This window comes from Mus caroli, chromosome 10 (genome assembly GCF_900094665.2).
Source record: "Mus caroli chromosome 10, CAROLI_EIJ_v1.1, whole genome shotgun sequence".
In the NCBI taxonomy this organism is placed as follows: domain Eukaryota; kingdom Metazoa; phylum Chordata; class Mammalia; order Rodentia; family Muridae; genus Mus; species Mus caroli.
The window spans coordinates 29,543,861-29,558,511 of record NC_034579.1 but is presented as its reverse complement, the minus strand read 5'-3'; the positions used below and the strand labels follow the sequence as shown (position 1 = coordinate 29,558,511).

The window sequence follows — 14,651 nt, the reverse complement described above, 5'->3', positions numbered from 1 at the left end:
ACACCACCACCACCACCACCACCACCACCACCACCACCACTACCACCACCAGAAGCAGCAGCAACAACAACCACAAAACAGAACAAACCAAAATAACAAAACAACAGCACATGGCGAATTAGAATCTTTACTTCTAATACATCTTTTGCCTAGGATAAGACTGCTAATTCATTTTAAAAAAAAATTGATCTGTGTGGGCCAAAAGGAAGGAAAGTCATATTTACTTAGTAAGTGAAATTTCCAGAATTTGTATTAAAACACTACTAGGAACTTAGTCCCTCTATCTGTTAAAATATTTGATTCTTCCAAATATCATTATCACCTGGAGAAATACAAATACATTGGAAATCCAGATTATTTGGCCTGAGTATAAGCACTTAAGGGAACATTCAACATTTTTTGCTACTATAGGCCACTGAATATCACCTTTGCGAAGGAAACTTCCCGTATTATTTCTTGTTCCAAGTTCATATTTTATAATGTGTTCATAGTTTGCTCGTGGGTCAGCTTTCATTTTCTGAAAGGTAGCTTGTCTTAAAACAGCATCCAATTCTTCTTCACTCAGTTCTTTCTCCAGAAAACTGCAGATTTTAAGCACTGAGTTTCTGAGGTCCTGAAACAGTCATCGGCTGAGAAATTAGTGACCTTACGAGTTACAGTCAAACTTGTGATACAAATGAGTAGGGTTAACTTTTGGAATGATAAGATTGTTCAACATTTATTCACAGAAGCAGGGTGAAGCAAAAGGCTGAAATCATTATTTATTGACATTGATACAGAATAGGCCTTTAATAAAATACAATGTCTTTGAGACTCTGTAGCTTAAACTAGCTTGGAACTCAATACTCTAGGCTGCTCTCAAAGTTAGAATGGTATTCCTGTTTAGTGTCCCATGTGTTGGGATTGCAAATAGGAGCAACTACACTTCTCTCAATATATGTGAAAAAAAAAAAAAAAAACCATCGACAAACTAGTGGAAGAAGGGAAGTACCCCAACACAAAACACTGTGTATTAAATGCCATTAGCTAAAAATCACACTTGGGGGCATTCACGTGGAGATGGGGTGGGAGTGGGGAGGAGGTGTGGGATGTGGAGCAGAAGGAGGGTTTATGGGGGCGGGGAATGGAATGTGGAGTGTAAAAAAATTAATTAAAAATAAAATTAAATTAAAAAAAAATCACATTTGGTTGAGAAGAATGTAATAATTTCCACTAGAGGTCTGAAATAAGCCAAATTTCACTCTTTTTACTTAGCATATTACTTGGAAGTAATTGGCAGAGTGTTTGGCCAATGAATAGAAACTTAGGATCTGAATTAGAGACAAAAAAGTACAATTTTCTCCTTAAAGCAGACAGCATGAACTCGAATGTACAGAACCAGCAAAAGCACACACACAGTAAGTTTACAAAGTTGTAAGATAGTAAATAAAAAATCAATACACAAATATTAGTTTAAATTCTAAGTAATAGTCATGAGTTATTTGAAAACAAAATAAAAAAACATGAACTTTGAAATGGTAGGAATAAAAATAATAAAATAAAAAAAAACTAATAAAAAATCTACCCTTTAAGTTTAAGAATAACTTGAAAAGGTGATCGATTGATCTATTGAAACCAACAAAACTTTGATGGAAGAAAAAGAAAACAGAAATACACAGAACACTATTCTACATAGATGAAGTGGCCAGTTATGTTAAAGGTTCTATACAATCTGATCAACAAATTCAGTGCAGTCCTTATTAAAATTGCAAGCAGTTTTTCATTTTAGAAGAAAAAAATGAAAGAAAGGAACAAATTTCAAAAATGTTTATGAAATCTCAGAGACTCTGAACAATCTTGCAGTAGAAGATTAAATTTGCAGAAGTCAGATTTTCAGATTTCAAAATTCATTACATTTTACCTATTTTCATTTGTTTATGCATTTATGCATAGTACCTGTTTATTTTTGTATCACACACAAACACATTCTCCCAGAGGACTATGTGTAGGTGCTAGTTCTCTCCATCTACTCTGTATGTCTTGAGGATTGAATTTAAGTCATCAGGATTGGCAGCAATCCCACTGAACCATTATCTCTACATAGAAATATTTCTTCAGTGTCATGGCAATCTTAACAGTGTGGTAATGACTTGAATATAGCAATGTGAACTAATAGAATAGAATAGAATTAGCAGGAACTATCTCTCACTTAAACGGCAAATGATTTTTGATATGACTGCTAAGAACTTTAAATGGGAAAGTTCACTCATTTCAATCAATATTCTTGAGGAAATTGGATGTCCACATTCAAAAGAATAAAGTCAAATTCTCATAATGTATGTTTTTTTTTTTTACAATTTAGTTATGTTTCAATTTTAGTTTTAACAAAAAATGTTACTTCAATATCCCTACTTTATTCAACCAATACTTGTACAGTAAGTGAAGGAAACTTTTGTCACCAAGCTTTGGCTAAATGTACTTAACAGAAAATATAAAAATGTTTATGGAACCACTCATTGAATGGTTTCTGTACAGATATGGCCAGAGTTTTAAAGTAATGACAATTTTGAATTCTACTAACAACAAAACTTCAACACACAGAAGTAATTATTTCCTCATTAAATATACACTGAATCCACAAAAACTGTCTAATCTTTGGATAATGGAATTCTTTTTTTACTAGCTGTTGTTTTTAGTAACTTGTTTATTTTTATACATTACATAGCTTACAGCCAAGAGGGGTTGTCTATTCAAACAATATGTACCATGAAGTCAATTTACATGGCTTTCCATAGCATTTAACAATGAAGTTAAGCCATTTTGCATGTGAATGTGTTAGTGGAAATAAAACACAAATGGATATACTCATGGAATCAGGAGATTTCGTGCACCTAATATAGGAAGTCAAGAGCCTAGCAGGTATGTTTCCTCTGTACACAAAAATATGTGGAACACTAGGGCATATGAGCAATTTAAATGGATATATAACTTTTACACCAGCTACATGTCTAGGAACTTTCAGCTCTAAATGATTCTAATACCCTTCAAACTGTTCCCCATAAGAGGTTCTACACCAATGAATCCTCCTAGCAATTATTTCTGATTGGAACCTATGGTTCTAAATTTCTCAGAATTGTAGAATCAGCATGTTATAAACCATCTGAGTGACGGTTTCATAACTGGCTCTTGCCAAGAATTAGAAAAAAAAATTGTATTTACATTTCAAATGTTATCCCCTTTCCAAGTTTCCCCTCTGGAAACCCCTATCCCACCTCCCCTCCTCTTGGTTCTATGAGGGTGCTCCCCACCCACCCCCCACTCCTGAGTCCCTGCCCTGTCATTCTCCTACACTGGGGCATCGAGCCTTCACTGGATAAAGGGCCTCTCCTCGAAACAACTGAAAATTGGCCAAACATGAAATTAAGATCTTAAACTATCGGTCAGGCAGTGGTGGCGCACGCTTTTAATACCAGCACTTGGGAGGCAGAGGCAGGAGGATTTCTGAGTTCGAGGCCAGCCTGGTCCACAGAATGAGTTCCAGGACAGCCAGGGCTACACAGAGAAACCCTGTCTCGAAAAACAAAACAAAACAAAACAAAACAAAAATCTTAAACTATCATGCTCTTAGCAAGAGACTTAGGGGGAAGATTTACAACACAGAATTTCACAGTGCTATCTTGTATATGCTTCTACACATACAGAGAGTCAAGGAAAATTTGTTAAATTGATTACACTAAACTTTAGAAATCATATGTATATGGAGACATATTCAACCAAGTGAAAATTTTACGTATACAATGGGAAAATTATAAGTCACTTATCTGGTATAGGATTATCCTTAGAAATCAACAATAACAAAACCAACCCAGTTAAAAATTTAAATAATTCATCTCAAGGGACTTTGGAAACATCCATTAAGCATTGGAGAAAATGCTCTAAATTATTAGTCATTTGGGAAATGAAAACTGACAAGAAAAACACAGCACTTGTAACCTATTACAATGGCTATTCCCTAACAAATGATGGAAAAGAAGGCAGTGAGTCTTTTTTTTTTTTGAGACAGGGTTTCTCTGTGTAGCCCTGGCTGTCCTGAGACTCACTTTGTAGACCAGGCTGGCCTTGAACTCAGAAATCCGCCTGCCTCTGCCTCCCAAGTGCTAGGATTAAAGGCGTACGCCACCACACCCGGCCTGGCAGTGAGTCTTTATCTCTACTGGTGATCGGAATGTAAAATGGTAAGGGTGGATGCATGAATTATCTTTCTAAATATAAAAATGAATACCAATTTAGAGAAGCTTGAAATCCCTTCCAAAATTAATGAAAGTGGAACTTTAGAGGACTCGATGCTCAAGATACAAGAAACAGAGATGGGGTTTCAGATGGGTACCAGAGGATTTGGGTTGTCTTATGTTAGGTTCCACCTGTGTAAGTGATCATTTGTGGAAGAAATTTAGTGTCATGTGTGAATATAATAATAGGATTCTAATGCTAACTGATTTATACAAATTACTTGGATGCACAATGTCTGACAAATATTGAAGATAAAGACACTAAGGCCCTAAAGAGTATGAAAACTAGAACAATGCAGCTAAAAGAAAGAGATTGAACTTGGGTTGTCAGGTATTCTCCGCAAGCCTGTTTACACTCTTAGCCACATCACCAGCCTAGACTTTGAGTATTTGCTTCCTGACTCTTTGCCCCCCTGGTTAGCTCATGGACTCTAATGATCCTCTTTTACTCCTGATTCAGTGTTTGCATAGAGAAATCATTCACTCATTTTTTTCATTAACCAACATGTTAATATTTTTTCAGAGAGTGATAAAGATCAACCCCTTCTCTTTGATTTGTGCAGCATGTTAATTACTGTTTGAGGAGTAAAGCAGCCATTGCCAAGCTAAAGACTCAAGATTTGCTTGCAAGAAGAAGGAGGATATGCTGAAAACAAAACAAAACAAAACAAAACAAAACAAAACAAAACAAAACAAAACAAAACAAAACAAAACAAAACCCTGGATGATCTGAAGGTGGAGCTGTTCCAGCTTCAGTTTACCAAGTTGGCAGGTGGTGACAGGAGTCATGTGAAAAATCCATTGCCCGTGTCCTCACTGTCATTAACCAGACTCAAAAAGAAAACCTCAAGAAATTCTACAAGGGCAAGAAATATAGGCCTCTGGACTAGTGACCCAAGAAGACATGTGCTGCTGATTAACAAAGCATGAAGAGAAGCAGAAGACTAAGAAGCAGCAGCAGAAGGAGCAGCTCTATCTCATGTGCCAGTATACAGTCAAAGCCTGAGGTGGCAATGACAATAAAGTGCAAGACTTGAAAAAAAAAAAGGTTGTGGCCAATCTGAAAAATATCCTATAGATTCATTTGAGAGACATGCTCCAAAAATCTTAAAAACTGGAGGAAAGTGTCCTATATGGTCATTTCTGGTCTGTAGATCTAATTGTCCACAATTTACAGTAGTTTCATGTTCCTTGGTAGCCTTCATTAAGTACTGAATATGGAAAAACTATGAGAAGATGGATCATCATGCCAGGTCTAGCATCCCTGAGGATATAGCCAATGGAAATGAAGTCACCTGTCAGAACCTTATTGTTATCTAGTGTTACAGCTGTATATTTGCAACAACAAGACATGGATTCAGTTTATGGTCCATCAATAGAATGAAGAGTAAATAATTTATGACATATGCCATACACTATATTTGTAAAATATATTATTACTCAGATATAAAAATGAAATGAAATGAAATGAAATAAAATTCTGTCATGTGTAGTAAAATGTGTGAAGCTAAGGATACTGTGCTAAGTGAAATAAGCTGGAAAAATGCCATGTGTTCTTTAATATGTTGAAAATTATAGTACAATTGTGATTAATAGTTATTTGGATTAATAGTGATTGGGAACGGTCTTAGATGAAGAACAGATGATAATTCAAGAAGAGTGGCTAGATAACCCATCTACTCTATTGCATATTGTATTCAATGCATACTCTATCTCTATGTAGGAACACAATATCAGACACCATTAATATATATAATTATCATGTGGAAATCAAGTGTTTAATAATGAAAGCCATTGCTGATGTGAATTTTTGAGGTTGTTTTTACACAGGTGGTTGCACAAGAAGCTACCAGAAAAGATTACAGTAGAGGGAGAAGAGGGTACTGAGGAAGTCCAGTCAATGAGACAAAGGTAGTGTGGGGCATTGGGCTATGCAAAGACAGTCTGGTCTCCAGTTGAGCTGAGGTGGAACCTCCGTACCCGGTGGTGATAATTCACCTACATGGGACAGAAGGAGTTCTCTCATGTCTCCTGGAACTCTGGCTCCTGTCGAAGTTACCAACCCCCACAGCCCTCACAGGAGAAGCATGGCTAGCAGTCACATAGACAATGTCCCAAGCTTCTGCCCTTCAGGCTAAACTCCTCCCAGTTACCTAGCAACAGTAAGATAACAGCACACCATAAGAGGGGCTGCTTGGCCCCACCTTGCTCTCTTACTCCCCTTACTCTTTCTCCTCTCCTCTCTCCTCATCCTCTCCTCTCACTCTCTTACTCCCTCTTACTCTCTCTTTCTTACTTTCTAGTCTTTCCTCTTTCTCTCTTTTTCCCCTTCTCTCCTCTTGGCCATGGCCAGTCTCTTTCTGTCTTCTACCTTTTCTCTTTTCCCCTGCCTTTCTACAATAAAGCTCTAAAACTACAGACTGTCTCTGTTTATCAAGGCCCTTACTCTCGCCTGTGTGGGAACCTCACTCCCTCAGCCCTCTCCCCCATAACTCCGGGGCTACAGGGTGTTGCCCTGGGCCCCTTGGTTGGGGGCTGCCCCTTGTCCACCCCCTGTCGCTTAGATGCCCACCTGGGGCCAAGTGGAAAATGTCTGGCAGCCCTCTTGTGTCCTTCTGCCCAGAGCATAGGAGGAACTCTGGCTGGACATGGGCTATCCTATCTTGCCCCTCTTTCCCCTGCCCCCTTTAGTTCCCACAGATGGTAGCAAGAGGACGGTTACACCATTCATATGAGACAGAACCAGCTAAAGAAGACACTTTGCACACAGAGATACATCAGAACTCCAAGTTTCACAAGACTGACCATAAGTGATCTAGTTCAGGCTTTTTATGCTCTCTTTCTCTTTCTTTTTCTCTTTCTCTTTCTCTTACTCCCTCTCTCTCTCTCACACACACACTCTCTCTCCCTCTCTCTCTCCCCATATTGTTCCTGGCAAGTTTCCTCCTTGCTCCCTCTCTCACACAGGTTTCAGCTGCAAGCTCCAGACTCTGCATCCCCTTGGCTTTGATCTGTGACTATTCAAATGACTCTGCCTGGCAGCAGCACCTGCCAAAGCAGTGCTTGCTCTGAGCTCTGTTCATCCCTCCCTATACCTCCTTTAGTTCCCACAAGGTAGGACATTAGGAATCATCTCCAGCAAAAAGCCCACTGAAGAGTGAAGTGTGGAGATACCTGGGAGAATGTGCTTTCAACCAAGAGAAGAACAGTGTAAAAGATATCATCTAAAAGTAACTCTGGAGAGACTTGAGGTCCCAGGGAGTGGGAAGACCTGGCTGGGGGTAGGGTGGGGACATCCTCTTGGAGACAGGGGGAAGGAGGAATGGGATAAGAAACTGTTGGAGGTCAGACTAGGAGGGGATCATCGATGAAGTATAAATTAAATTAATTAAAAAATGTGGTTTTCTCATCTTACCTTCTTCATGTCTTCAAAGCTTATGAACATTATATTGAAATCATGTCTGTGTTCATACCAGCCTCTTATGTGGTCAAACCAAAGGCTTCCTGTCACTGGGAAGAAAGGTAATGAGTAAGAATGGTGAGCTGTGTGTGCCTGTAGGAAACAACAAACTTGACCCTCTTTTCTGTGAATGTTCAGAAATAAAACAGAGTTGCTGCAATGGACATCTGTATTAGTATTTAAAATGTTTAGTGGTTTGGGGAACAATTAACTGACATTTATCAAAATACCCTATGTAAATTTACCACACAAGTAGGAAGGAAGCAACACCCAAGGCCCTGAGGCTGAAGATAGCTTCTGCTTGTGGACGTTGTACCAAGTAGGAAGGAAGCAACACCCAAGGCCCTGAGGCTGAAGATAGCTTTAAGGCACACTGTTTTGTTTTCCTCCTTCTCCACAGAGGGTGCACCTCTCTATTTCTCCTCTTGTTTAATAAGATATTTGGGCAACAATATTCACTGTGTAAGGTAGCACAGAATCTGAATATTATCTTACAAATGAGTGAGACCTTGGCTTCACACAGTATGAACCTCTTGAATTAATTAATCCTCCTAAAGTACTGGAATGAACACCTGGGTATAAAACCTTACACAGGCCCATGGGAAACATACACTCACCTCAACATTCTCTCTGCCAGAATGGATCACTCTACCCTTGTCACTAGCTGCAAGGAATTTGTAGAATAGCTATAAACCAAAATACTTCCTTTGCTGCCTTGACAATCTTTCAATGGTGCACAAAGGTACAATAACCAGGTGGTGGCAAATGGAGTTGACATATAATTGTCACTCAAGATTAATTCTTTGGGTTTTGCTTTTTGTTTGCTGACACTGATTTTCTTTCTTCTTTTCTTTTCCATTTTTCAGAAATAAAACTTATGGATTTGCATTCCATTTCCCTGTTCTATTTCTTTAAAATGTGTTCTGTAAGTCTGAAAATTTGGCCAGCTGGAATATTTGGTGTAATTTACTTATGTCTGGGTAAAAGGATGAATACTTACCATTCCCATCTAGAAATGTTTGCATAAAACTTTCTACAGTATCTGGACTTTGAAGTATAAGCATCAAATTTGAGAAATGAAAATAGGAGATCAAAACGTCTTTAGGATTTCTGTAGATATAAAAAATCTGTAGATAGAATTATAGAATTATTTCTTTTAACATTCCTTGGTTAAGCTAATAAATTACCAAAACAATTTACAGTATTTGAGTATGACAATAAGTATAATTATTTCCTCTAGTATTTGACCTGTGCAAAGGCAAGTTCCTATTTTGTCTTTTTGGTAATTGAGACAGTATTGTAATAAACATATTTTCTCCATGGCATTTCATACATGCCCAAGAATGTATCTAAGTTCTTAGGAAGTAATATTATTTGTAATTCATAAATACTGAAAGTTAATTTGCCTTATATTATCAAAATAAACTGTATTACAGCTTTGACAGGAAAATTAATTTGCCTTGAGTGTCAATTAGTGGGTATTATGTGATATTATATGTACAAAGAGGGCAGTGGAGGAGATAAGTTTAAAAACAAAAAACAATAACCAGACCAATATACATTTTTCTTTATATCTTTCAGAAAATTAATATAGGTTAAAGCTATAAATAGTATAAAAATTCACACATAAAAATAATAATCTTGTCTATCCACAATCCTAGAACCTGAGAGTCTAGGACAGGAGGAAGCTCTCATGCCAGCCTTGGCTCCACAGCAAGTCTTTATCCAGACAAAATAAAGGAATAGAGGAAGGAAAAGATAGGAAAAAACAAAAGAAATCAAAACACAAAAAACCTACCCTTAAAGCAAGTAAAGATTTATTCAATATGAGTTAATTAAAAAACAATCAGTTTGATAACACCAAAATTAAGAATGTTTCTAATAAATCTGAAGTGCTAGTGTGGGTTTGTACCCATGTGGTGGCCATCTGTTCTTAGTGAATACAGGAAGAGAGGGATGAGGGTGTGTGAGGGTGGGACTAGGAGGAAAGGCAGGATAGGGACTCCAATTGGGATGTAAAGTGAATAAATAAGTAGATAAAACAAAAGAGAATGTTGCTAATCAAAACATTCATGGAAAAGCAATGTGAATTAGCTGAAATAGATTCTTTGCTAGAAGTGATGTAAAGCAAACTGACTGAAGACTGTAAAAAAATGTTGGCTGATGACAGAGTCTTTTCACAAAATGAAAAATAGTTATGTCCAATAAACATCAAACATGATTACTCTCACTATGACTATGAAAATTAAGATCTACTGGAGACACATTTTGGTAGCTGCCATGTTAATAAACATTTAAAAGTCTGATAAAATCTTGTTCATGCACATTAAACTAAAAAAAAAAAAAAAGATAAATCTACTTTCTACAGAAACAAAGCTGAGTACTTTGGTACTTGTGGTTATGCAGTTCCATTTATAGATGTGGATTCTAGAGAAGCTGGTGGAAGAACATCCAGCAGACAGATCCAAGAGGGTTCATAGCAGCTGCATTATAATAGCCGAATATTGAAATAACCCAATTATACAGAACTTAGAGAAGGCTTTTTTGTGAGTACAGTAAGTGACGAAGGTCTATGACATACTTTGGCTTTTTTGTCCTTGAGACCTTTTGGTACTAAGTAATATGGAATGTGGGAACTGAAGATGCGAGGTGATGGCATTTTGGCATAGTCTAATTTGTGAATATTGTACTCAAAAAATGGCGCTCTATCCATTGTTTCGATGTTTTCAGTTCTGTTCCGATGACCCTCAAAACAAATCAAGCAGAGGATCTGCTGGGTCCAGATGGTACCTGTAAAAATAGATAACAATCCTGTTTTCAGTCTTGAGGTAGGTTTTATAATGAATACCAACAGTAGTGCCATCCATCTAAAAAATTTTGATTTGGGCCTTTTCCCCCCTTTACACTCTAAGCATGATTGGATATGTTCAGTTATTATTTCCTTTTGTCTGTATTTAACACTCAAGTACATAAGGCTGGAATCAATGATTTTTGTTCCATTCTCACATAAATGAATGGAGGTAGTTGTGATGCAGATTATTCTTGTAGTGTCTGTGTACTCTATGTTTCATGTGGAGTCCTTTTGATAATGTTTAACTGTTATTTATACAACATTTGCAGGTATTCACAGGAAAAGTACGTTGTCACTACATGTGGACACAGTGTGGTACTTACATCTTACTGCAACTTTTTCTTTTCCTTTCTTTCTTTCTTTCTTTCTTTCTTTCTTTCTTTCTTTCTTTCTTTCTTTCTTTCTTTCTTTCTTTCTTTCCTTCCTTCCTTCCTTCCTTCCNTTCTTTCCTTACTTCCTTCCTTCCTTCCTTCCTTCCTTCCTTCCTTCCTTCCTTCCTTCCTTCCTTCCTTCTTTCTTTCTTTCTTTCTTTCTTTCTTTCTTTCTTTCTTTCTTTCTTTCAACTGTTTGGACCCTTCTACCATATTTTTTCTTTATTTTCATAAAATATATATCAGATAACTGAATGTCACTTTCTTGTTGTTCATGAGTAATTTCATTTCTGAAATTGCTTCATTATTTGTTTGCCTGTAGTAAAACTATTAGAATCAAATATTTCTAGTTTCTACCCCTTCTCTTGCTTTGCATGTTCAAACACTTCTCTGGCATATTCCCAGCAACAGATCAGAACACACATGTTAAAAGTGGACACAAAAGATTTCAGCGTTCTTACTGATATTTGGTTTCTTGATCATTAGTGTCAAGTCCTACAGTAGAAATATTTGGGAAATACAAAGTTACCATGCTATTCCCTTTAAGGACAGACCCAGATGTGATTAAATACCATAGTGGTGAAGTTATTGTTTTTGATTTATAAGTTACCTATAACATGCATTTATTAAACTTTAAAATAAAACTTAGCAATTAATTTTATTTAATCTATTTCATTAGGTTTAATTCACTAAATTAAATTCATTATATAGATAATAAGTTTATTATTAATAATAGATAATTTATTTTTATAATTTATTTATCATTTATTGTTTTTCCCATAAAATTCACTGCATTAAAATAAAAATAATGTATTAATTAATTAATTATTGTTTATTGATGGTTATCTCAGATAACTAACTGGTGGACTTGATTTGCTTGGTCGCTACTTCCAATGAAGTGTGATGAGTCTGAAATTTTGAAAGAACTGCTCATGACATCAGTTCTCAGAGCTTGTAATAATGTATGTGTCTGGTATCCTGCATTGCACAAGATGAACAGCCATTGTCCATTTCAGTCTTACTGAGGACCGCCATAAGCACCTAGTGAATGTTTAGTGGCTGAGTTATTTAGTTATTATCTACAGTGAAACAGACTTCTTTTCTCACAGAGTTTTTCAAGTTCTGTAACATATTATACATTGCAAGGATGAAAAGCAAAGTAGAATTTAGTACAAACAAAGAAATATTTTTGCAAACTATCCTTACTGAAATGGTCAAACATGGACATAAAAGCTTGGTGTTATTATGTATGGACAAGAATACTTCGGGAGAAGCATGAGAAATATTAGCAGCTGTAGCCTTACTCTTTAGTCTGTGTCAAACACTGCAAAAACTCAAACCAAGACATCCAAGTTTCAACTTCTGCTGAAGTAGAGTTACCTTCACAAATGGAATTTGAGAGCATGTACCTGCAGAAAAGGGCCATACAATAAAACAGAAGTTCTTATGACTAGCTTGTCCTGATTAGGCTTCACAAACCTCAAAATTAATCCTAGGAAACCCCACTGCTCAAGAACTTTTTTCCTGTTTTCTGAGAATTTGAAGAATATTACAGTTGTCAACAAATTAAATGTATTGGAAATTGATCATTGTTTGAGAAAAAGCCTCTAAATAATAAAGCATTTGTCTTTTTTGCAGAAAAAAAGGTTTTGGACTATCTTCGTCTCGTTCAACAGGCTAAGGCATTCGTCATCATTTACCAAGTAGCTGCTATTGGCCACGAACTTTTTACCTCTCTATTTTTCCACAGTAAATTAAAATATATGCATAGCTATATATGCCATAGGGACTTGAGTTTCATTTAATCTTTCTTTGACCGTAACTTGTTCTAAAATTTAGGTTGCAGTGGCAGCTGATATTGCTTGTCTGATGTGATTTGGAGTTATCATAGAGACAAATCCTTGTGCATGTGTGTGAGGAGTTATCTCTATTAGGTTCACCCACTTGGGCTTCCTGACTGAAGATAGAAGGTGACAAGCTTCTGCCAGAGTGACTTCTTTGACATGATAAATTCTTTCATTTTTGCAATTAGAAAAGAAACTAATACAGTTTAATTGGCATCAGTATGTTGAGGACATTTATACACTTATCAAACCAAAACAAAAGATCAGCATAATATGTCTAAATAAGACACTTACCAGACTTTGGATATGTGACAATGAAGATGTCATCATCTCGAATTTCAAAATCTTCCATATTTTCCACTATTTCCATTTTAACTAAAGTTTTCTGAAAATTATAGCCTTTGAAGTTAACCAAATATTCATCTTTATTGTCCATAATTTGACACCTAGAAAAAAATTTATTCACAATCTTAGACTTTTTTTTTTTTGAAACAGGGTTTCTCTGTGTAGCCCTGGCTGTCCTGGAACTCAGTCTGTAGTCCAGGCTGGCCTCAAATTCAGAAATCTGCCTGCCTCTGCCTCCCAAGTACTGAGATTAAAGGCATGTGCCACCACCGGCCAGCCACAATCTTAGACTTTTACCATAGTAAGTAATAGTTACTGAGTGGTCTACATGTGACAAGCACCACTGAAATGTCTCTCATGTATTAAACACATTACGAATACAAGATTATTTAAATTTATAATAGTCTTGTATTGCTACCACTTTATTATCACTATACGAGATATGAGGAAACAAAGACGGCAAGAAGTTAGATATATTTTTCTATAATTAGATGTGGGAAAAAGCAATTCTAATTCTAAATATACAAATGTGGAAACTAGGGTACAGGGAATATAATCAAGATATTCAACATTGTTCAGTTGGTAAACATATAAATACTTGATAACTGTTAGACACAGAATTCAGGTTTATAAGAGTGTCTTTGTATATTATAATTTTATTCCTTATACTTTTGCTATGAAAATAAGAAAAATCCTTAAGGAATATGCTTCGATTCTTTTTTACTAGACTACAAATCACTTTTTTTAAAACAATTTTTTATTAGATATTTTCTTCATTTACATTTCAAATGCTATCATGAAAGTCCCCTATACCCTCTCCCTACCCTGCTTCCAAACCCATCCACTCCTGCTTCCTGGACCTGGCATTCCCTTGGCATATAATCTTTGCAAGATCAAGGGCCTCTTTTCCCAATGATGGCTGACTAGGCCATCTTCTGCTACATATGCACCTAGAGACACGAGCTCCGGGGTGCTGGTATTTCATATTGTTGTTCCTCCACAGGGTTACAGATCCCTTCAGCTCCTTGGGTACTTTCTCTAGCTCCTCCATTGGGGGCTCTGTGTTCCATCCAATAGATGACTGTGGCCATCCACTTCTGTATTTGCCAGGCACTGGCATATCCTTACAAGAGACAGCTCTATCAGGGTCCTATCAGCAAAATCTTGCTGGCATATGCAATAGTGTCTGCATTTGGTGGCCAATTATGGGATGGACCCCGGGTGGGATAGTCTCTGGATGGTCTTTCCTTTAGGCTCTGCTCCAAACTTTGTCTCTCTAACTCCTTCCATGGGTATTTTGTTGCCCATTCTAAGGAGGAACGAAGTATCCACACTTTGGTCTTCCTTCTTCTTGAGTTTCATGTGTTTTCCAAAGTGTATCTTGGGTATTCTAAGTTTCTGGGCTAATATCCACTTATCAGTGAGTGCATATCATGTGAGTTCTTTTGTGATTGGGTTACCTCACTCAGGATGATATCCTCCAGATACATCCATTTGCCTAAGAATTTCATA

The 14,651-nt window shown here is 36.7% G+C and overlaps 1 protein-coding gene across 5 annotated transcripts in view; it reads right to left on the bottom strand.

Annotated features, from left to right (window-relative positions):
• LOC110303061 (amine sulfotransferase) overlaps nucleotides 1-14,651 on the bottom strand; it is a 24,513-nt gene that overhangs the window by 1,775 nt on the left and 8,087 nt on the right. For all 5 annotated transcript variants that reach the window (XM_029482624.1, XM_029482625.1, XM_021173963.2 and 2 more), the window contains 5 exons: nucleotides 13,089-13,240; nucleotides 10,310-10,518; nucleotides 8,729-8,855; nucleotides 7,684-7,778; nucleotides 427-613 (listed from right to left, as the gene is read on the bottom strand). In XM_029482624.1, coding sequence (XP_029338484.1) covers nucleotides 427-613; nucleotides 7,684-7,778; nucleotides 8,729-8,855; nucleotides 10,310-10,518; nucleotides 13,089-13,240 — 770 coding nt within the window. The remainder of the gene's footprint in view (nucleotides 1-426; nucleotides 614-7,683; nucleotides 7,779-8,728; nucleotides 8,856-10,309; nucleotides 10,519-13,088; nucleotides 13,241-14,651) is intronic.